This window comes from Python bivittatus, unplaced genomic scaffold (assembly GCF_059951505.1).
Source record: "Python bivittatus isolate LINGU-HERP-01145 unplaced genomic scaffold, Pbiv_v1 ctg000480_np1212, whole genome shotgun sequence".
NCBI lineage: Eukaryota > Metazoa > Chordata > Lepidosauria > Squamata > Pythonidae > Python > Python bivittatus.
The window spans coordinates 85,008,747-85,033,573 of NW_028277075.1; the positions used below are offsets into that span (position 1 = coordinate 85,008,747).

The 24,827-nt window shown below is 38.4% G+C and overlaps 2 protein-coding genes across 5 annotated transcripts in view; both read right to left on the bottom strand.

The window, feature by feature from the left end:
* ZNF148 (zinc finger protein 148) overlaps nucleotides 1–2,335 on the bottom strand; it is a 60,086-nt gene extending 57,751 nt beyond the window's left edge. For 2 of the 4 annotated variants that reach the window (XM_088146464.1, XM_088146465.1), the window contains exon 1: nucleotides 2,051–2,335. The gene's annotated coding sequence lies outside the window, so the exon portion shown is untranslated. Of the gene's footprint in view, nucleotides 1–496; nucleotides 609–2,050 lie in introns of all 4 variants that reach the window. The other 2 variants (XM_088146463.1, XM_088146462.1) reach the window with 2 other exon arrangements.
* Nucleotides 2,336–15,481: 13,146 nt separating this feature from the next.
* The window catches only part of SNX4 (sorting nexin 4), a 31,361-nt gene continuing 22,015 nt past the window's right edge, over nucleotides 15,482–24,827 (bottom strand). The window contains exons 9-14 of the mRNA XM_088146466.1: nucleotides 23,321–23,386; nucleotides 21,938–22,027; nucleotides 20,372–20,471; nucleotides 18,506–18,651; nucleotides 17,479–17,593; nucleotides 15,482–17,165 (exon numbers count right to left, since the gene is read on the bottom strand). Coding sequence (XP_088002592.1) covers nucleotides 17,118–17,165; nucleotides 17,479–17,593; nucleotides 18,506–18,651; nucleotides 20,372–20,471; nucleotides 21,938–22,027; nucleotides 23,321–23,386 — 565 coding nt within the window. The 3' untranslated portion in view covers nucleotides 15,482–17,117. The remainder of the gene's footprint in view (nucleotides 17,166–17,478; nucleotides 17,594–18,505; nucleotides 18,652–20,371; nucleotides 20,472–21,937; nucleotides 22,028–23,320; nucleotides 23,387–24,827) is intronic.

Sequence of the window (24,827 nt, forward strand, 5' to 3'; positions counted from 1 at the left end):
ATAACTAAGACCAGATCTATCAATTAAGAAATTTAAGAGACATTAGTGATATTTAGGCACGTCTCCATTTAAGTTTGGGTCTGAATGCTCCTATCCAGTCTACAAGTACTTTTGATGGAAAGCAAATATTTTGATAATGACTGAGTTTTATCATTATCATAATTCATTTTGGAGACATTTTTCAGATTATTCCCATGTGGGTATATGGGAAACTTGGTGCCACTGAAAATGTTCTCCTACAAAGATTTTTACACATGATCAAACAGGTAGCTATAACCACTGCTGATAAACATTTCCTCAGAAATCTATATGACTGATCAATTCTAATATCCTCCACTGAAATATTTTTACACACACCTCCAGGGAGAATAACACATATTAGAAATGCCCCTAAGTTTTAGGTGATCTTAAGCATATGATTTGGTTCAACACTTTTTATGGCTTAAAAACAGGTATATATGTGGTTCTATCAGCGAATGTGTTTCTACCACAGTACCTTAATCTAGGATCATCCTGTCTTCCTACTCATGCAAAGTTTTCTCTGAATAATGAATAGCCTGGGATCTGTGAATGCTTGTTTGCCTTGTGGAAAGTAGTCATTTTCAATCCTACATATAAATAGATAAATACAAACAATTATGTATAAGGTATTATATCTTAGCTAACTGTTTTTAAAACAGGGCAATCCTGGGCATTTCTACTCATAAGTAAGCTCCCAAGCATTTTATCATCTTCACCTATAAATAAACTTAAAAAGTAAAATACAGAACTCTTATTATCCGGGTATATAGCCACCCAAAAAGCAAAGATGGCAAATAGATGGGTTTAATTATTGTCTGTGTTTCTAACTTCCATAATGTAATCCTGAAAAGGAATGTCATTTAGCTTATATTAGTAGTACAGGAAAAAAAGACAAAAAACTGGCAAGTATGGAAACAAATATATTTGTGGGTCCATCATTCTTTTTGCATCCCAATGAATATTTATTCAAACATGATTGCCACTGAGATTAAATAGATTTGATTCCCATACACATGTGCATAGGCATGCAACCTTAATCTATGTTTCTGACAGTCTGTCTCCAAAAAGATTAGAATTCCTTGCTAAACAGCAAAAAAGAAGTCAGATACTGCTATTCCTGAATTATCTATTTTCAAGGTATTCTGAATCTAAAGCAGTTTTTGAAAAAGGGGAAATTTCTGCAGGAAAGCTCACTAATCTTTTATCAAAACAAATGATTGAGAATAGGTCAAAACCATTTGAGAATGGATTCCAAGGCTTAGGGAAGTTACAATTTCTTCTTTTTTTTAATATGGATCTGTCAATCCCTTTGTCTTATGTTGAGCAGCCTGTATCCAAGATTCAAGGGAACTCTTTTGCTAAACAGGAAGCAGCTAGAGTTCGGGCTGACCAGGTTGTCGGCGTCATTCTTGATAGCGAGGACTATACTAGTGTCAACCATTCGAAGGGCAGCCTGCCCACCTTTTTGTAGTCCTAACTTTCAAAACTGGAGTCAGAGAACGAGGAGAAGCAATCTTCTTGGGCCAAAGCGACAGGAATGTTTCCTATCTAGGGGTCGACCGACCCTAGAAGTCCCTTTGTCTGCCAGGGTCCTTCCCCCACCCCGTTTCCAAGAAGGCCCCCTTGGCTGAAGGAAGAAAGTGGGGTGGGAAGCCTAGCCAGAGAAGACCTGCCTGCCCACCCCCGGAGCCCCTTCCTTTGTTTGTGTATCTTTCCTCGCCTTTGCCTGCCCGACCCAAGACGGCTCGGAGGAAGAAGCGGAGAGCTCCGGCGAGGCCTGCTGGATTTGCCCACGACCGGGAGACACTTCGCCTCCTGCAGCTGCAGGCCCCGGGCAAGCGGGGTGGGAAGCAGGGAGACCCCGGAGTCCCCAGCGAACCCGCTTCCCGCACTCACACGCCCACAGGCCCAACGCGGGCGCCCCCGCCCCGCCACCCAGGGCCACCGAGGCCCGCCGCCTGCAGAGGGGCGCCCGCCTGAAGCCGCGGGGCCCACCTCGCGCTCCGGCTCCCTCGCCCGGGGTCCTTACCGGCGGCCCAAAACGGCGGAGAGAAGGGCGGCGGCGGTGACGAGGACGACGGCGGCAGCGGCGGCACGACCGGGTACAGGAGGTGATGAGGGGCTCAGAGCCCCCAGGCCGCCAGCAGAGCTCCAGCCCCGGGCACCATGATGGCGGCGGCGGCGGCGACTGCAGAAGCGGTGGCTTCTTCCTGCAAGCTGAAGCGGCGGCGGCGGCGGCGGCTGGCGGGCAGCAGGCCGGTCGGGAAAGCGCAGCCGCCGCAGCCTCCTCCTGGCGGTGACAGCGACGGGCCGAGCCAGAGAGCAGCGCCGCCGCCGCCGCCGCGGTGCAGCTTGGGAAAGAGCCGCAGCATCCGAACCCGCCACCAGGCTCGACCGGCGTGCGCCCTCCCCAGAGGGAAGGAGCGCGAGAGGCAAGCGTGGGGCGGAGGGGGAAGCGGCAGCCCAAGCCCGAGGGGGATCCCGCTGGGGGCCGTCGCTGTAATCTTGGGGGGCCCCGTTCCTGCGCGGACACCTTGATGCGCCGCCGAGCTTGCTTTCCCCTTCTCGGCCCCGGCGGCGGCTTCGGTCGCAGGGGCTCGACTGAAAATCCCGGTCTGGAAGGAAAATGAAAGCAGCAGAGAGCAGGTGGGTTCCTCAGGGATACCTTCCGGGAAGGTGGAAGGAAGCTGTCCTAGATATTCCCACAGAGCAGCGGTTCTCAAAGTGGGGTCTGGGCACCCCTGGGGGTCTCCGAGACCCTTTCAGAGGGTCCGCGAAGTCCAGTAAATAAACATTTCAAAAGTTCTCCGCTTTAATTTCTAATGCAGTAAATATCGATGGATATCACCCACGTAAACCGAAGCTGTTGGGGGTCCTCCATCATTTTTAAGATTGTAAAGAGACCAAAATGTTTGAGAACCGCTGCAATAGAGGACTATCCGCGGCGCCTGTTAGACGAGGGTTGTGTTCACAGTGCTCTCGTTCTGAGTTTGGCAAACCCAGCACCCACATTAGTATGCTGGGCAAACAGAAAATTGGGTTGTGTAAACCATGGTTGCGATCAACATGGATATATATGGAAGGTACTTCAACCTAAGGTTGATTCAGAAAAACATATTTGGTGTAATCAGCTTTCCTTACTTACAGAATTTTAGGGAGTCTCCCAACTTGTGGCCCTCTTGTATTTTCCCACAGCTTCAGCAATCTTTTTTGTAGACACACACACACACTCTTGCACACACAATCCATTAAGGAGGAAGAAAGTCAACCGTACTATGTATTTTTGGTAGTATAGAATCCATCTAACTGGGAGCACGTCTCACATATATTTTGAAATGTAAGAGAAAAATCACTCTCTGTTTATGAATGGGAGAGGCAGAGTCTGCATTAGCAATTTGTGTCCCAGTTTTAAAAATAAAACATTCTAACAGCAGCTTATAAAACAGGAAAAAAGCAAATTTGTATCCTGAAGTGCAGAGGTGCAGAAGACTGTGCATGTATAAATGTTTTAGAAAAGGAAAACATTGTTAAAGATCACTTGAAAGCAGTAAGTGGGGGCTGGGATTTGGGAGGGGGGAAGAAAAATCCACCACAGCTGCAGAGTTTTCTCTGAAAATGCTCTATTCTTAATACCATCAATTTTATTTATTTATTTTTTCTTAGTGTCCTGGCCAGACAGCAAGGCCTCAAATAGCAGTCTTGTTCTTAGGGATGTGAGCCGTCTTTCAGATACTTAGTGCGGCCCATTAAAGAATTGAACTAGCAATTTAAATTGCTGGCAATTAATTGGAAATCAGTAGCATGTGCTGACTGCCTTGCTCTTCTTGATCTTTTGGTGGCTATATTTTTAACAATGCAATTTCTAAATTATTTTTGGGGCTGCCAGTGTGAGTCATGGCTGACTAAAGATGACCACTGTGAAGAACAAAAGACTGGCAAGTAGACTGGTCCTTTGAAGCTCTCCGGAGAAGGAGAGATCACCCACGAGCACTCTGAATGGCAGCTCCTTGTGAGGAGACCATAAGACAGTGGTCTCCCGTGGGTTTGAGCACCAGAAGCCGAGGGAGACATCTTTGCTCTCAGCAACAGCGGAGCCTTTCATAAGGACATTAAGCCAGCCAAACTCACTTATCACATTTGGAAATATTTAACCACTTTATGGATATTAGAGACCTTCAAAACAGTCAGCTTAATTTGACACCTGGTGAGTTTTACCTTTTTCTTTGGATTTAAGAAATTTTAAATAGCGTCTTAAGAATTTAAAATAATATGCAATTGGCAAAAAGGAAAAAAAAAGGATTTTGATTTAAGAAAGTTTTAAACAGATTGGGACACCAGAGAGATTTGGAATATTGGTTATTTTTGCCATAAGATTTGAAAAACGAGTATATAATTAAATAATATATTCATGGGAAATGACTAAAACGGAACTAAATCCATATTAGGAATTGAGGCTTGATGAAGGTTGCAAATGGACACTAGAGGGAACTAAAGGACCAGGCAGAAAAGAGTTAAAATGTCTAAGCCAGCTATAACTTTTTCTTATCTTAAAGAGTTTTTTACATGGGCTGAAATATCAATATATAATATTTCAGAAAGGATACAGATTTCAATGGATAAACTTTTAGAAGATGATTAGAAAAGCTTTTAAAAACTTTTACCTGACATAGACATTATAGCATTTGAAGGCATGGAAGACAACAAAATTGAGATTACCAAAATCAGAATACGAAAGACAAATCAAGAAAAGGATCTGGACATGGAACAGCTGTGACAAGAAATCCTGGACGATGCCTCTTTGTGGGATTTACATAGGCTGGTGAAAGCTTTGAAGACTCCTTTTAAATGCCAAAGAGTGATGAAAGATCAAATCCTGCGATGCCGTAGGCATGATTTAAACAGCTAAGATAGTGCAGAGCACAAAGAAGGAATATAAAGTTGGGCTCTTTGACCAGAGATAAACTACTTGTTTGATATTTCTGGTAACTCCTAATGGGCTTTTTGCTGAACTAGGATTGAAAAGATTATGATTTCTGGATTGCGTATACATAAAAATTAGGCTATGAGGAAAAGTGTTTTTTTATTTGTAACTTTAAAAGAAGATGAAAAGTTAGTATATTGGCTTATGCTCGGTGTGATGAAGGTTGGAAGCCAATTCTTTATTATTGTCTTTGTTGCCTTTTTCTTTTCTACTTTTTCCTTTTTTTCTGTACCTTCTGAATTTTTCTTTTTCTTTTTTCTTCTAGTTTAGTTTGTATTAGTTTTTACTATGTTTATTAAAAACTTCAATAAAATTATTTTTTTAAAAAGGAGTTTATAAATCATTTTTAAAGATACATGTTCAAAAATCAGGAGTACAGGCATGTATTCTTGCACCAAACAAATCAACCCTCCCTGGGGATGTAGCAGCTAAATTGCCCTCACCCTAATCATGACTCGTAAGTTATTCCTTCCTGGCCCTTCATTCTTATCCTCTGGCCTTGCTTGTTTGTCAACATCCTTCTTAAAATGGAGTGCCCAGAAATGGATGCAATTTTATCCATTTGAATAAAAATATCCACACCAGAAAGAGTGTTCCCCAGCCACTTTATATTGCCACTGTGGCAACATCAAACCTGTCTGCAATTAATGATCTATCATCACGGCAATGACTAGGTGACATTATAAATTGCTATTGTGGAAATCCTCAGTGGCAGTGCAACCCTGAAAAAGCAAATAAATTATTTTAAAGTGTGTCAATATCTGTTTAAAGCCTCTTCATTTAATTTATTCATTAAAGACATTTATATAGCCATCCAACTCCAATAATGTAATTCTGGGCGGTGTACAAAAAAGACCCCATTCACAACAAATGCAACATATGGTGATTATCCACCATAACTGGAAGAAAAGGCAGACTTGAACTTTCTACATTATTTCTATAAAACAATTAAAATCCTCATTGCTTGCTCACCTCACCTTATTTTCCCTCTTGCCCATATACTTACATGACAAGTATAATCAAATTTTTATTATGATCATAGACCAGCATACGGGAGTGGGGTACAGTCATTAAAAAGAAGCATAAAGGATCTAAAAATATGTACCAAGAGTGAAAATGAAAATCTAAAAATAATTATTAAAAGCTAGAAGATATAAAAGATATATATGTTAAAAACTAAAAGTATATATTAAAAGCAAAAATCTGCAAGAAGTTATAGGAGCATTAGATAGGTATAGGGGAAAATAAAACCTTACTATGTGGAAAACTATATCAAGTTATAAAGTACTCTAATATGGCAAACTAGGTGCCCATTAGGTCTAGTTTATAAAGTTGAGCACAGGTCATCCATCATCCAATGAATTTTGAGCGTTGCTGCATAGAACCTGGCAATATTGTATGTTGTAGCAAGGGTGGTATCTGAAAGCAACAGGATTATGTAAAATTCTCCTGTGCACCCTGGGTATTTATGTAGTAATGGTAAGATGAAACTACTATAGTGCAAATATCTCTGTAGTACAGGCACTGGAGAAACAAGGCCTGTTGGTTCTACAGTATGTGTCACAGGGCATTGTCTCTCCAAGTAGGATATCTTCCTGTAAACAAGGCAGTTAAAATACTTTTAAATACTCTTGAGTATCTGCCATCAGAAAGTGCATTATAAAAATGATCCAAACCAACCCCTGAGACAAGTCAGTAGTGTCATTTTCCAACTGAAAGATCAAACCTGACAATACCATCACAAAGCCATTTAGGAAATGTGATTGAAAAAGTCCAAGAAGCAGTGCTGAGGTCTGGAGGAAAAACATGCAGACAGAGAAATAGGAATTTTCTAGATTGTGAGCAGTAGGTGTTGGGGAAATGGTTATTTTTAAGGCAGAGTGAGAAGGGCAAGTGAATTATATGGCAGGGATGGGCAGTAGATCTAGTAGCATTGGTCAGTTTTCAGTAGATCTTTCTGATACTGCATTAACAAAAAGGCTCCTTCCACCTTTAGATTATGATGTTGAAATTTAAAACTTGGCAACGAGTTAGAAACCAAGAGTGGATTTTCATGGGAAAGGACTGGAAGTTTACTTCTTATGAAAAATAAAAGACTCCCCCACATCAATCTGGGGGAGATTCTTGGTGATTACATGAACTCACCCATATCTTTTCATGGCAACCATGCAGAATTGGCTTGCCGTGGCCTTCTGTGGGGGTGTGATTTTTTTTTAACTTCCCAATAGATCTCAGAAGCCCTAAACCTATCCACTTTGTTCTAATGAGCTAACAAATAAAATATTGGCATTTGGAAAATGAGATGGGCTGCTGTTGTAGGCCAGAACCAGGACTTAAGAGGATAAAGACACAAGGAGTGAGTGAGCAAACAATGATGCAATGGCTATAGGTTAGGCTTATGTTCAAGGTAAAAGAATCCAAAGCTTTATGCAGGGCCTAGCGATAAATTTCTCTTTAGAATCTCAGCCAGCACTCAGGAACTAGCGTCAGAAGAGTCCAGGACAAAGCTCAGATAGATCATTTTGATCCATCTCGGCCAATACTAAGAATGCCGGCTGGCAACACCATTCAAGGCAAGATTTGGAAATCTGGAAAACACCAATGTGAAGAACAGCAAAAGTTGATTAACAATTAAAAGCTTGGCCAAAGCAATGCATCTTAAGGTTTTCTCAACACCAAGAATGTTATGAGCAATAAGCAGCTGGCAACCAGTGCAGGCCTTTCAGTACAGGGGCTATGTCTTCTTTGTACTTTGTACAATGAAAGCTTAATACTGTACACACATTTTGCACTATTTGCAACTTCTGGATATTTTTCAAGGGTTGTCCTAAGTGAAGCACACTGAAATACTATAGATGAGAACTATTACCAGATCCACCGGGTTCAAGAAGAGTTGAAACTAGCCCCAGAGCCAAAATACCATAGCCATAGTAAATTATCTGAGGGTCCGCCTCTCCCCAATTACATCTGCCTGTCCCGCCAGATCCAGCAGAGGGGGCATGCTATGGGTCCTGTCGGCTAGGGAGCTACATTTGGCAGGCCCTGGGCGGCAGGTCTTAGGTGTGAAAGCCGGCTAGGTGACTTTGGGCCAATCACTCTGTCTCAGCCCAACTTACCTCACAAGGTGGTTGTTGTGGGGAAAAGGAGGAGGAAGGAATATTAGGTATGTTCGCCACTTTGAGTTATTTTAAAAATAATAATGGCGGGATTTTTAAAAAAAATCTAATCTAAAAAATAAATAAATAGAGGGACAGCTGAAGATCAAGAAATACTCCCAGACTGCAGTTTCATCCCAGCTATTGCTTCCTGGTCACTGTACAAATTCTTCAATAGGCTGATGAGTTTTTAAAGAGCTATTCACATTTTGTTGTGACCTGAATTATCAGAAGTCTTGGTACAATCATAGATACGTTTTTGGAGCTCCATTGCCTTTCCCAGGATCCATCAGCTATTAGCAATGTGATCTTGGATCCTACCAGACATTTGGCCCCTCTCAATTAAAAAAAACAAAAATCTTGGCAATTGAAATTGTTGTTATATGAAGGCATGGTCTCCAGGATATGCAATGCACTAATCACAGCTAGGCTCACACAGCACCCAAACCAAAATAAATCACATTAAGGTGTAATGACATGCGAATCTCTGGGCCTCATGTAAATCCAGAGAGGAAAGAAAGGGGGACAAACACTTATTGAGCACAGAAAAGGAAAGACAGAGTTATCTGGTGGATCGGGGTTTATGTTTGCCATTTGAAAGGGTGAAGAAAGCCAACAAGAGTTCTTGGGAGTAGGGTAGCTGGAAAGTTACACTGGGGTGAGAAAAACTTGTCCTTGATTATATAATGCATAAATGATGTTCATCTTGAGTTGGTAAGAGTGTTTGGGAATGACTTGTATGGAAAGAATATGTGTGGGGGGTTTTTGAGGAGCAGTCCGAAAACATATGTATAAATGTACATGGGTGGCTTTTTTGTGTTAGTAGATATTGAGATGATCTTCCTATTGGGGGAAATGATATAAGGATGTGTTTTAAATGGTTTACTAAAATGGGGCTGGTTTTCTCTAAAAATAATGGGCTTCATCTTTAGCCTCACCAGTTTAGCTTTCTGCAAAAGCAGGCATTGTTCAGAATGCTTATGTAAGTGAAAAAACAAACATATGTTCAATATAATAAAAGATTGCTTTCCAGATGTGCCCATGCACTCTCAAAAGATCTTTTTATTTTACTCATAAGTCTGAATAAAGAGGAAAAAATAGGAAAAAGTTTCAGTGATGATGCCATGTAAAAAAGATTATGCCATTGCAAGAAGTGAACAAAGCATAGCTATTTCATAAAGTACACTTCCTTTATGTCCTTTAACAGCATAATGGTTCAATGCCATCCTTTTAGAAGGTTCATATTCCTTGAGAGGAGAGAATAATTGAAACAAAGAAAACAGTGAAGAATATGCAATAATAGTTTGCTGAAATGTAAGAGATTGCTCTTTTCTAATAAGTCATGTTGTTTATTTTCAGTTACTTTCCCTTGTGACATACTTTTAAGAAAAAAAAGATGCCTTAAAGCCAAACTGGCCATAAAATTAAAAAAACAAACAAACCTACATGTACTTTCTTTTAAAGCAGAGTCTGCCTCAACAGGGATGGGGAATAAGCATTGTTAGGCAGTTATAGCATCACATCTTGCTTTGTTTTTAAGCTAAGACCAGAAATTCACATAGAACAGGAGCAGATCAGGAAGCAACTGAATAGAATTATCACCGTCATGTCTAGTTTAGCCTCTGGCCTAACAAGGACCACTCCTTTTTCCAAGCCTAAATCATCTCAAACCCTTTCTGAAATTTGTTTGGAAGCCTATAGTTAGTTAAATTGCAGGGAAATTATGGTTACACCACTGGGCGCAAATGTCAGCAGACCCACAATCTTTATGTCTTGATTCTTCCACCACTTTCTCTCCCAGTCTTCAGCAGCATACTGCTACTGCTGTCCTCTCTCACGAGATTTTGTAGAATAAAATTGGTTTGCCTAAAGAGCAGCAATAGGTAGCTAACATTGTTGGAATATCAGTTAATACTATTCACACCTGCCACAGAGGACTAAGATTTCCACCTTTCCCACTACATTGACCACCACACTGACATAACTGATTACTCATTGCTGTCTGCATCTGCACTTCCTTCTGACCGTGCTGTTTTTCCTATATTCCCAGCAGAACCATGAGTATGTATAAACATTCCCTGATGAGGAAGGAATACATGGCAAAGACTTCTGTGGGAAACAAAAGCTGTATGAAATGTATTTCAGCCTCCCAGCATGAGATCAATTTATCAGATGCTTCAGGGGGGCAGTAAATGCATGGGATATATACTGAAATCAATTGTACTCCACAGAAATTTATGCCAAAATAAATGTTAGCCTCTAAGATGCCGCTAAAGGTTTTTGTTATTGCTGTTATTGTGGTTGCAACAGGTTTACATGCTACCCCTCCTGAAATTGGTTACATATGTTTTGACAGCTTGATTAATTGTAATGTTATAAAAGTGCTGTTGCTATTATCAGTGCAGAGTATAACTCACGTAATTTTTTTTTTTGGAAGATGTTCCCATCTTGAATTTGCATGTTAAACACCAAACTTATGTGTTTATGAGCTAGAGGAAATGTCATTACATTTATTGGGACTTACTTTTGATGGGCAGACTCTAAAGAAGTACGCACAACCTTTCTCAGCCCAAGGACTGTTCTTGCTTTTGAATAGCATGTTACTGGCTTTTTTCAAAGCCCTAGCTTTTGGTTTGGCACAACAGTCCCCCCCCCCCCAAAAAGCATCTTGTAAATGGTTATCATGCTAGGAGGCCCAAATAAGTTACATTTAGCTTTCATTTCCCCCAAAAGCCTCCCCAGTGGAACGCCATCAGTGACACAGTCGGTGAGAAATACACTGATCCTTATCATTCCAAGGATCATTAAGAAGTTGGGTTTAGCCATTAGATGATGTCTGATTTACGGGCTAGACCTTGCACATCAGAGATAGAACATTTGCTTGATTGGGCAATGCAACAGCCTCTTCAAAGAGTGATTTTCACTTACCCTGTGCTTAAAATGGAAAAAGATAAAGAAGCAAAGGAGCATGACCTGCCTATAAATATCTAAACAGAAGGTCCAGGTAATTCCTCTCCATGCAATGAACTCTGAATGGGTGCTGACAATCAAGAGCTATTCAAGGTGGCAATAACTAGATTACCTAGGCTGATAGTATTCATTTAACTTGGAGTTCTTGTGTATATATCCCTCAATCAGTATCAGCTTCATCACCCTTCACTGACACTGAACTGCTACTGCAATATCGAGGGTAAAGAGTTCTTCACTGAAATTACTGAGCCAAGCTGCATATATAAATAGAGCAGGAACATGATTTAACAGGAATAACACCATTCCATCTGTTCTTTTGTGTCAGCATCTCTGTTGTATCTTCTTTCCAAAGTCTATAATCCTTACACGTACTAATTCATGTTCCCAAATCCTTTTTAAAAAATGAGAAGCATTGATCACACTGTAAATCAGAAATACTGCTTTTCCAATTGTACAAATTCCATAAAACATGAACCAGAAAATAGCTATTGTGGCTTCTGTGTCAGTCCTCAGACTATTACATGTTCTTTGTCGAAAAGCTCTAAGTGGCCTCTTATTCAAGCACAGTAATATTAGAAACCCAGACAGCAGCATTTTACCTAAGTGCTTGCACAGGAATAAGAAGATTCTACATCACTATGTTTTTGAATTCAAGCTTTGAACTGAATCAAAAACTGCATTTGAAACTCCATGGAATTTCACAAAGTATTTTACTGGATGGAGAAAGCAGGAAAGGAGCCGTTCTGAAAAACACCAGTCTAAAGCCCTAGGCATTTGGAGCCAGCGTAGTTGTATTTCATGGATCTCTATATCAAAGAGATACAAAACTTTTAGCCTTGAATCCCTCCAATAAAACCATTAACACACCTGATAGTAAGAGTCACTTTTTTCCTTGGCAGCGGTGGCATCCCCTAATAGTTGCTGGCTTCATTGGAGATCAGACCGACCTTAGCTACTGAAACAAGCCAGATTCTAAATCCCTATACCAGGAGAAAACATAATGGACAAATGTGGAAGAGAAAAGCCCTGTTTGTAGAAACTGAAAAAAGACAACATTGGTGAAACCTGGATGAAGCTGCTACGGACAGAATGTGGGATTGATTCCTGTATTTACATACAAATCCAATTAGCTACACCATTACTACCTACTTTCCTTATGAGAAGGTCCTGGTTGCATACTATATGTTTCCCATTGAGGACTCTGGCCTTTCAAATACAAACAGCCTTGAAAGTTTCCTAGGCTACAGACTAACATTTGAATACTAATTGATTTCCTTATTACTTAGTTTCAGATTAGGAGATAATAGCGTTATAGTTGTTACAGTCCTATCTGGAGAGTCAATCACAGAAAGTTACATTGGATGAATTCTAGTCTATGACAGGAACAAATTTTCTTGGTTCTGCTAATGCTGGCTTTGCTTATTCTTACACACTGACCCTTATCTTTTAATGTTGTCTTTAAGTCTTTGAAAAATGACATCTAAATCTTTTAAATAAAAAAAGCCTTTACTGTATAGTTAAATCTAGTATGTTCACTAGAGGGTGCTGTGTAAACATTTTTGTCTAAGCAAATGCACAAGGAGCAAATAGTAATAGTATTCAGGATGTATAGCAATTCACAAACTACACAAACCATTCTGTAAACTTAAATCACTATTTTGAAATGTGCATTCATAAACCTAACAGTAACCAAATCAAACTTTGTTTCACTCAAGAATTCATAATTATGTTCTTTAACATAGAAGCAGAGTTAGTCTTTTCAAGTCATACCCTATCTACTCTACTGGATATGGGGATTGTTGTGGCTGCATCTAACAAGTATTTGGATTTATCCGTCTTTCCAATAAAGCTCTATCAATCAATCATATATATTAACTAAGGAAAACAAAGATATGCTTGCACACTTTAGATAACTATAGATAACTACGTAAATCTGAATCATTACTTCCATAATCCAACAGATTAAGTATTTTATAAACTTGCATTAATGAAATGCCTCTCTGTGGTATTCAGGGAGCTGTTTATCCAAGATGTTAATGTTTCAATATCTGAAAGACTCAATTACTGATTTAACTATAATTATTAATACATTTATTAAATGTATATGCTGCCAGACTCCCAGCAACTCTGGGCAGTTTACAAATTGTTAAAAACATTTAAAAACAAGAGTACAGGAAACTATATGTAAGCTTAAAGCTTAAAAATACTTTAATTTGGATTAAAGTGGATCTACACAAAAGGCTACCATTTCTCATTCTCCCTTTATCCCAAATCTGCTCTGGAAATTCCCCCTCCCCCCATCTTTTGCAGGATATTTAGGGAACACCAAGGACACAAGATTAGTCTTTCTACAAGTGACTGGATGCTGTTTATTGCAAACCTGAAAATCTACTTCTATTGATTTGGGGGGGGGGGGGGAAGTACGTTAATTTTCAAGTTTTCATTCGCAAAAATTAATGCATAGTTGATAATCAAGGCATTGTGGGCTCAGTTGTTAAGAACAGATACAGGTACAGATAATTCATTTTGCAAATGTCCTATTCCTAATACTTACCTAGATGCTACTCTGGAGCACAGAGCAAGCCTGACAGAAATATGCTGAATTGGCTTTTTGATTTATCTTTTTGACACCATAAGAACATGGAACTGTTTTGGGAAGGCACAGCAAGAATAGCTACCACCTGGCTGTTGTGAAGCTTCTGCACATTTTACCAACAAAATCAGCAAAATTTGCCACAATCTTGACTTTGCATCTTCCGGGTCCAGAAGTGGTAACTGAGTCAGCATTTTGCACTGTTACCTGGGACGCGTTGTGAATTCTGATGGGCAGGGTGCTTTTCAGTGTGATCTTTTTGAGCTGTAGTTTAGATGGATGCTCCTCCTGACTCCTTCAGGCGGCCTGAGGATCTGGGAAGCAGTCAGTGTCTGTGGTAGGGGAGTGCCAGATGCCTTTAAGGAGGTGTTGGTATGTTCAAGAAAGAAGCAGCTTTCCTTGATCTAGCTATTTTAGACAACTATCACCCTGTCTCCAACCTTCCCTTTTTAGGAAAAGATGTTCAGAAGATGGTGTGGCTTCAGCTGTACAGTACCTAGAGGAAATGGATTACCTGGATCCCTTTCGGTCAGGATTCAGGCCGTGGCATGGAACTGCAACTGCCCTGGCCACTCTAATAGCCGACCTGTGTGGCAACCTGGAGTGAGGGGAATGTTCTGAATGGGTTGATTCTCATTGGTGTTTCATAATTGACTATGGTGTCCTTTTGGGTTACATGCAAGGGTTAGCTAACAGAGGTTAGTTCTGCTCCTTCCTGAGCAGGCAATAATACTCAGTATAGTGTGTTGCTGTGGGTCAGAAATGCCATGGAAGTCCTGACCCAGTGCTTGAAGGCTGCGGAGGCCTGGATGAGACAAAACAAGCTGAACAGAACCACAACAATATGGTGTTACTGCTTGTGCAAATTCTGATTCTCTGTTGGCTCCTCTTATTACTTTGCATAAGGTGATAGTCCCCCAAAAGAACAGGTCCACAATTTGGATGTCCTCCTGGACTGACAGCTACTGCTTAATGAAGGCCATGGCCTACTTTGGCTGGTGCGCCTGTTGCAGCCCCACCTGGAATGAGAAGACCTAGTGACAATAACTCATGCCCTTATCACTACCAGAATAAACTAATGCTGTGTGTTTTACCTTGGGTTAACTTTGAAGATTGAGAAATTGCAATTGGTGCAAGACGAAGCTACTTGCAGAGTGATGAATGAGAGCCGTTTCAACCATGTTATTCCTATCCTGTAGGTACTGCATTGCCTACCAGGTTTCCAGAAAGCCATGGAGAAGATGGTATTATTTCTCTTGCCAAATAAACTATCCTCTGCCAGCTTTGCATAATGATTTCTACTGAGTGGACAGTATGTCAGTCATACAATATACTATAGTACCACATCCAGATATCACTCATTCATAAAATGTTCATAGTTTTGCAAGAGAGTTTGGAAAGCCTAGCTGCTATAATCTTATCCTCGAACTTTATAGGGCACTGCAAGAAATCAGCTGGAGAAAGCTCAGGTGTTGGTAAAATCTTACAAGAACTTACTGGGGTGCTCCAGTAAACAGTGCTTTTAAACATCTTTTAATCACTGTAAATGTCAATCAGAACCCTCTTCTTGAAATCTGTAGAAACATGAACAATCACTGAACAGAAATAAATGCTTGGAAATCTTCCTAAAACAAAATACTTAATTTTTAAAACACAGAAAATGGTGTAATTGCAAATCAATAATATGCCTCTTTTTTTTAAGTATACTAACAATAAAGTCAAATTTAAGGAGAATCCAAAATATATATGAAAAACAAAACATAATAAAGGGTGGGTTTATTTAACATATTTGGCACAAACCTTTTGATCCCTTCTCAAAACTCAATAGAGTTAGCAAGAAAAAGACATACTAATACATTTAATTTATACAGCTTATGAAAGAAGGGTAAGAGAAGAAAGGCACTAGGAAGATCAAGTGCATGGAAAATATTGACTCCAAGTGCCTACTGGTATTAAATTAAGGCACAACTACTCTAAAAGTCTACTATAAAAGTCTAAGTTTGTAGCTGCTTATTGTTTCTGGAATGTAGAAGTTTTATCAGTTTTGGGCCTATATTCTACACTTCTTTAAAATGGAGTGATGTGGCTGATTTACCTTAAGATACTAGATTTTCTTTTGAAATAAAGATGTAATTATTAACATTAATCATTAATCTTTTTAAAAAGATCATAGGTTACATGATAGGCTGAAAAAGTTATCTGCAAATATGATTTCATAATGGCATTAAGAAAAGAGGTCTGATTTGAGGAAACAAACAGATTAAGTTCTTTCTAGTATATGTAAAGTAATTAAATGGCGCTTGACAAAATGAGTACCATGATTTTCAAAGAAGATTCACAGTTACGTCTGGCTTCATTCCATATTATCTCTTAAATATCATTATGAAAAAGCAGCAAAGGAGCATTAGAGCTTTCTGACAGCTGGGAATGAGTGTCTTTAGTTTTAAGATTTAATATAAAGCTAGCAAAAGATACCTTGCTTTTTGAACACATTGTACAGAGGACAAACAATGCATTCTATACAACTCCTTTTCAAAGAAACCTAGGCAAAAATACATTATACAAAATCAAGGCAAAGACATGTATAAAGCAATTCATATTTATGTTGCAAATAAAGCCTATCTGATTTAGTATTGGTATTCTCAAGTATTCAAAAGGGAAACATTTCTATATTAAAAAATCAACTAAGAATCAAAAACTTTAAGCTCAGGGATGCTGAATAAATATAAAACTCATATTAATCATGCTTATTGAGATCAGTAATAGTAACTGTATGAGGTTTTGAGCTGGCAAATGGAAAACATCAGTAAGGAATTCCTATTAGTTTTAAATTCTGAGCTAAGAAACATCCCTTTTATATAACATATGAATATCCAAAACCTGTGTTATAAAGTTTAAGGGGTTTTGTAGGGTGGGGTACAATCTGAGATGTGCAACATGTGATATTGTGGGATATTACCAATATTTCAGGGGGAAAAAAACTTACTTTTGTACCACAACATTTAGAAAACAAAAAATAATAATCTTTATCAGCATATGTTTACAGTGTAGGTTACAGTGTTTACAGTACTGTAACATATAAAGAAGGGGCACTTGGAAATGATTTACATAGTGTACAGATTTGTGGTACAGTGAATAGTTTGATTTATGTGATCGATGGAGCCAGCTTGGATCCTTCCTATAGCCTTATCTCAAAACAGAATTACAAAGTTCAGTTTGCTACTGCATGCAAAACAAACCACAAGGTGGCCATCAAGAAATAGACCAATTCTTTGTGCCCTATTTTCATAAACACACCAATTCCATGGTATAGTAAATGTAGCAACTTAGCATCCATGTTCATGCATTTGTGCTTCTGTTCTCCAGCATTTTGCCAAGAAGGACGGAGTTTCCTACATCACATCTTGCTGAAACATTCTTTTGCATTTGTCCAAACCTGAATTCCCTGGAATAAAAAAACAGAAAAGAAAAAGAAAAATCTGTATTTGAAATAAGCATTCAAGCAGACAAGTGATTGACTTCTGGTGACAATATCCATATATTAATTTCTATTAAAGTTGCTAAGTTTTCTATGTCATTCTTGCACACAACATGAACAGAATGTTCTGCATCCTCAGAGAACAATACACAGATGCCAGAAGCCTACTGAAGAATACAACAAGGTGTATCCTGAGGCTTTCATTAGTCTGGGCTGAAGCCTCATATATTAACATTTCATATTCTGGTTCTTTTTTAAATTACTTCTCTGTCAGAGATACCTTTTTGCACATACTGATCTGCATCACAGCATAACTGATGAGGGCTTCCTTTAAATCATGGTTCTTTTGCTCTTTGAAGCGTTCAATATCAGCCCAAGCACTTTTCATGAAGTCTCTGAAATAAATTAGAGCAAACAAGGCATACATTACCACAGAACCAGCCCCAGGTAGGTGGGCCAATGACATGAGTCACATATGTGATATTCAAACAAGGGAGTGATTCCCTTCCTCCCTCAAATGCTTGTTATCGTCTTTGTTCATTAATTACAATTTCTTGTATATCCATTTCATGCAACATTACCATCCACACAAAATCTCCACTTGCTCAGCCGGCATCCGTTTTATTTCAGTTTTGCAATCAATGGAACATATTGACTTGAATATTTGGAGCCATATAAATACATTGAAAACAAACAAACAAACAAACAATCATACACATTCTTTTCTTGTTGCTGGATTTGTTTCATTAGTTCATAGGAGTATTCTTGGCAAGTTGTTGCTTGAAATCTTAATCTCTCAAAGAAATGGTTAATACTTCTAAGCCTTGGAATGTATACTTTTAAACTTTTTTTAAAATAACGTCTTGTACTACACTAATATAAGGAACATATAAATACATACAATATTAACGAACTAATATAAGTTCAAATTTAATCATAATTATAAGTGGGAAGGGGGAACAGGGCAGTTAAGAAATGTAAATATGACAGAACAAAATGTTGCATTTAACCAGCAATGTCATAATTTCAAAGAATTGAGCAATAAATCTTCAGGGGCTTATTGTTTGACACTCCTCAAGTGAAACAGAACTAAAATTATGCACCGTAATCAAGGTGGAAAACTTGCTAACTATGGAAATATGCCAATGGCCTCAACCTGCAGAGTTTAGATTACAGGATGTACAAAATGGTTTGTTCAGAGCTGTTTTTGCTAATAATGGGATACTCATAAGCACCTGAAACATATCCAGGGACACCCATAAAGAGATCACTTGCAGTATATACACACTGGCACAATCAATGATTACCGGCTCTCTAAGTTCTTTGCTTTAAGCTGTTCTTCTCCATCATGTATCTGTTCTTCAAGAATCTTTATCTTTGCTTCTCTTTGTTCAGGTGTCTCCTGGCCAAAAAGCTTGCTAGTCATTCCTTTCAAGGAGAACGTTCTTACCGTCTGAAAGAAGTATGATAATCAGGCAGTTTCAGGAAATGGTTCACTATCTTCCAGGAAAACAAGGCACCCAAATGTTTGGATGGAAAATGTTTACATGGGCCGTTGTTTTAAAATATTCACTGAGGATAAAAGGCTTTATTTTTATCCAGATAAAAATTCTATCTGCAATGGTTGTTCTCTTTCCTCTTCCACTGAGCATACAGCTTCAGGAAAGACACACAAGGAGCAATGAGGGATGGAGAGGACCCCCATCTAGCCAGCCATATCAGTTGAATCAATTAATGGGATGACAGATGTTGCCTCCACATCATTTTCACATACAGTTCAACAGGAGACAAGATTTGCCCAGTTCAAACAGATTACTGAATTGAAACCAAAGCATTTAAGTTGCTATTTTGAATTAGTGATTTGTAGCACAGCTCAAATGATCTTCCAAGCCACAGATAGAAGAATCAAGAACAAGTTGCACCTTGTAAGTTCCACATCCTTATTTCATATTTGGATTGCTCTGTTCATTTGGGACATCATGACATACTATAGTTATAACAAACAGAAATGAAGTCAAGAACCAGGCAGGGAAAAGGGGAAAAAAAGGGCACAGAAGATCCTCAGAATTGTTTAGAGAATAATTTAAACTGAATCAATGAAACATTGAATCCCTTTTAGAACTGCCATCAGACTCTTCCAAAGCAACAACAGTAATTATTGTTATAAAATGTAGGGTTATTAAGGGACAAAAAATGTTATACTGTATGTACAACTTAATTTTGAACTATGACATAGATAGAACCTACTTTTGTTGCCAATATTTAGTACTGGACTTAAATTTCTTTATTTCTGTCCTTTTCAACAATCATTTTTGCCAGTACAGATTTTAAAAATGGTGATATATTTCTAGCGAAATATCTTCCTTCCCTTCTGCCCTATTCAAAAGAGCATTCTCATCAGTATTTAAAGTCGCCCTTGCCTTTATGCACAGTTTAACAAACGGGGTATCTATTACATGACTGCGTGCATCATATTATACAGTAGAGTGCATGTATAATGTTAATTAGAACAGCTATATCACCTGAATTATACAGCACATTTTTTATCCAAATTCACTGGGTGTCTCCCAAGCTCCTGAACATATAGAAGAGGGTTCTATAATCTTTTAAAATATCTGAAAAGGAAAGATTCCTCTCTGTTGCAAGATTTCAAAAGTCCTGCATCTTATTCAACAGCATGTTAAACATTCTTACTGTCAAGACATACACTTCTACTGATGATTAGCATTAATCTCTGTGAAATGCATTATAGAGATGTATAACTTGCATATACTTCTCCATATACAGGTAGCCCCCGAGTTAAGAACACTCTGTTTAAGGATGACCCATAGTTAAGAACAGAGCCTATTGTAGCAAAATTCGAGTTAAATACACAATGGTTTGAGTTAATTACACAATTCTACTTATACAATATTATACAATAATAGTGTTCCAGTTTACATGCAAATTTGACTGGAGGACAGACCTTGGGAACAGAACTCAGTCTTAAACTGGGGACTACCTGTACTTGCTTGCTGACAGGAGGCTCACGAAAACACACCCACACACACCACTTCATGAGCCTCCTGTCAGCAAGCTATATATTCAAGCCATTTTTGTTAAGAACCTGGCTCTCATTTTAGACTTTGGAGAATAGGGTGGGTGGGTAGATAGATAGATAAAGCCAAACGTACGCCTGTTGCCAATTCCTCACACTGCTGTTTCTTTGATAGGAGATCTTGAGCAGCCATTTCAAATTCGTACTGCAGAAGTTCATGCTTCCTGCAAACTGCCCTGAATAACCAGTAAAAATTACAAATGAAATATTGTACTCATTAATCCAAATCTATGTACATTCAGCAGCAGTAAAAATTAACCTTCTAGTCCCTACCTCTAACAGTGTTTCTTAAAGTGGGGTCTGAGGACCCCAAGAAATAAAACCTGGAGCATCTTTGGTTGTTCCAGTTTCAGAAGAAGCAAAACCCAAAGTAATTGTGGACTTATTTTAAGGGGTGAATAAGACAAGACCCTTCCTCCACCTCTTCCACATGATCTGCGTGCCAGCCTGCCCACCCTTGATCTTCCAACAATCTCCATTCCTTCCATCTCCAATACTGGATATCCTGCTGGCCTAATTATCTCAAATCTTCTGAACACCTTGCATTCTCCTTCTCCTGCCTCCCTGTAGCCACTCTATCAACGTTTGTGCACATTATTGTCAAACACATTAAAAGCTTGGCTTTTTCCACTCTGCCCTTCCCCAAGCAACCACATTTCAGTCTGTTCACAGAAACAAACAGCTCTATTTCATTTTGTATACAGACCAAATCATCTAAAACAAAAATGTTTCAGTTTAAACATGGCCAATGAAAAGTGATTGTTTTAGACTGAGAACTTTTTGCACACCCCTATTCCTTTTCACATTTTTCTGCTCAGCAGATTGTGGGTTACTCAGCTTTCTACACAATTTGTAATAACTAAACTGGCAGAGATTTGTAGGCCAGGCAATATCAGCACACAGGACTTCAGTCAAGGGGATTCTCTCTACTGAAGGCTACCACAAAGTATTCGTTTTTTCAGTTCAGGAAGAGGCAAAATTGATCTTTGCTTATCTCTGCTTGAGGGGAAAAACACCTTTCAATGGACAGAAAAGCATAGAGAAATTGCTCCCTGATGGTTTTTTGTATGAAGAATTCCTGTGCCTCTTATACCCCAATAATCTTGGTTTCAAGGCTGCGTTGCTGTAAGCATTTGCACGCAAGTTTAGTCAGTGGTTCAACCTGCCTTAGATGTTTGGAAAACAACACTAAGACACAGCCATCGGGTAGGCTAAATATATACTAAATCCCAGGTTCTTAAAATTCTCTAATAACTTTGTAACACCTGCAAACCATTACCAGTAATTCCAGCCAGTTTTAAATAACTACCTTTTTGATAAAGAACAAATCTGTTCAAAACATAGTAGAATGAGTATAATTTGAGCCTGTCACTGTCAGCCTTAGTATAAAATCTCAGGATAGGTTCCTTTATTTCATTTCCTAATGCATTTATTACAGAAACCACCATTATTCCCATACTATTCATAAATCAAGAAACAAGGCTGATAGTAATTTATTCAAAGATAATATGCCGAGCAAGTTCTTAAAGTTTCCTCCATGCCTATTCTGACCATTCAGTTTTATCAACTGTTTACAAATGAGCTAAGTGAAATAGTTTAAATGTTATCAGAACAATTAAAGGAAATGTATCAATATGCTTACCGAAGAGCTTCTGCATAAAAGAGATATTCTTTCAGCTGATCTGCATAATGTTCTTCTTCCTCTAGTATATCATCAATAGAAGCTGCATACCTGGCAAGAAAAAAAGAATGTTAGAAAAACAAACCCAAGTTTCCAAAAATTGATCAATGTTGCAGGAATATTTATTTAAAAATATTTTTATAATGCTCAGTTAAAATGACTTAGTAAAAGCATGAATTTTCTTCAAAGCCAGAACTACAATTAATACAAAAGATACAGTGTCCCAGTTTCTAAAGGCTTCCAAATAATTACTACAGTAAAAGATAAATTTTGTAGTAGGCAAACATTTCCTGCTAAGAAAAAGAAGTTTTACTGTAATAGGGGAAAATATCCAAGAAGATGTGTTACAGAATTGGCAGCTAAACTATAAATGAAAACAGAACTAAAAGACAATTTCTATTATTTATGTATGCCATATACCATGATCAAACATGGCATACATATTTACTGATCAAATATTAGAATATCAAATAATTATTTTAAAAGCTGTAGTATAGTCAGGAAGAGGATCACATCTTGCCAGTTAGAAATGGTGTCTCAGTTTCTTGCCAGTCATGGTTTGGTCATTTCCTCGCTTTTCTTCTAACATCACCCAGCCCTAACTGAAGCAATGTATAATATAAAGCCTATCCTTATGACTGTTATTCTGGTGCAACAATGGTAGGATGATTCCAGAAGAACCATAATCTCCTAATGGAAAATGATCTTTGATAGTGCAGAAGAGTTACTATTATCGTTGACAATGGTACAGAATGATCTTCTTCACTGACCAATCAGAAAAAGCAAGCACCTGAGCTTTTAAAAAAACATACAGTAATATAGGTCAAAAATATAGGATCTAGAAATGGAGCAAACAGCCAAGCAAGCCCTGTATTCCGCTCACAGTTTTCTGAAAGAATTGGCTCCTTTCAGTGCTATAGAAGTCTATACTCACCCCAAATTAAAACATCAAATAAAGTGAATATTTAAGAAACAAATCTGTACAGTTACATAGCATCTGTAAAATAGAGCAAAACTAATGCTATCAAATAAATGGAAAACATCAGGTTTGCATTACATTAGGTTTTATTCTACAACTTTCTGGCATAGAAGCTTAAAGGAAACCCTGGAACAGCGCCAACCTCTTCTCTAGTTTCAAAATAATAATAAAAAAGAAATCCCTTTAAGTCACCAGGGACTCTTTGGGCTACTTAATGCAACAGATTTTAAAACAGCCCCAACCTAAGAGCCAATGAAATATTGCACAGCCCACAGAGCTACTCTTCAACGTGCTCCATTTCCACCTCCTCCCACTCTTAATGTGCTCATCTGGCTTCCATCAACTCTAAGACAGCCAATACTTACACATCCATGTGATGACCAGCACTCTGAAGCCCATCCCCCATCTCTTTCTCTATTGCACTCCATTCACTAAAGAAAAAGAGTTAAATAACAAATAAGATTGCACATGTAAGGGCAAAAAATAATCTGCATCCTAGAAATAGATTTTCTCCAGGTGGTATTTAAATGGCTAATCTGCAGTAGTTCTAAACTCAAGACATAAACAAGTTGCCCTATTTCCAATATAATTTAGGAGCACATATCTAAAAGGAGAATTTGATTGAACATTTAAACTGGAATATGCTATCATAACTCTGGATTATTTTAAGAGCAGTATATTTAATTTTTGGAACAATCAAAACCTTCAATGTTTTGTTTTCTGTATTTTCAAATACACACTTCTCTCACCAAACCACAGACAGTGCTTTGGAATCAGACAGATTAGAAATGGACTTTTGCCTCACACATGATCAATTCTTCTAGAATTCCAGATTTTCTCATCACTAATTGAAAACAAGTGCCACATTAGACATTCCAATCTTAAAGGTAGGTAGGTAGGTAGGTAGGTAGGTAGATAGATAGATAGATAGATAGATAGATAGATAGATAGATAGATAGATAGATAGATAGATAGATAGATAAAGGTTACTTGACCTGGCCTTTATCAAAAGAAATTTCTCATATTTTAAAGAACATATCAAAATAAGAAACAAGAAAATAGCTTTCCAGTTATCCACATGCTTGCAGAGCTCATAAACTCCACAACTACTGGACTACCATTACTAGTGCCATGAAGCACCAAGAAGACACTCAGCTCAGGAATGAGAGAGTTCCTAAGAGCGCTCAGGTATGAGAAGGGTAAAAGGCTATTGGTTCAGTTTCAGTGGAGAACCGGTGGGATGTAATATTTGGAGTCAAACAAAACCAGGAAGATTAGGTCTAAATTTCTATTTAGTCATAAATCTCCCTGGACCATTTTTTCATAACCTGATTCATCTCACAGGCTCTTATACATATTAAATGGGTAAGGATCTCTCACCACAGGAGCAGACAGGCCACTGACATCTCATTTGCAGTGAGATTGAGGGATGAACTTCTGCTAAAGCAGCACCAGGGATTTAAATCATAGGCAGAGAAGACCACTTTGCCTTCACGGTAATTCAGAACTTGATAGAATGAACTCTGAACTCAAGAAATATCAAACAATACATTTCCTGTTTCATAGTCAATACATTCTTATTAAACAGAGAAGAGTTCTTTAATGCAAAACATTCTTCATACCCAAAACCTGAAACTCCTTTCTGAGGAATACTGACTTTGTTTCTCTGTCATCGCCAGGTTTGGAACAGAGTTATATCAGAGGCCATTGTTTTTCAACAGAGAATTTCTCCAAAATTAACACTTTTAAAATACAGTTTATTTGTTGTTTTTGGCAACATATATCTATTGTGTGTTATGTAACATAAAGATTTAATATTGTTTTGTTATGTAGTTTAACATCACAACAATATTTTTTGAGATCACTAAACAG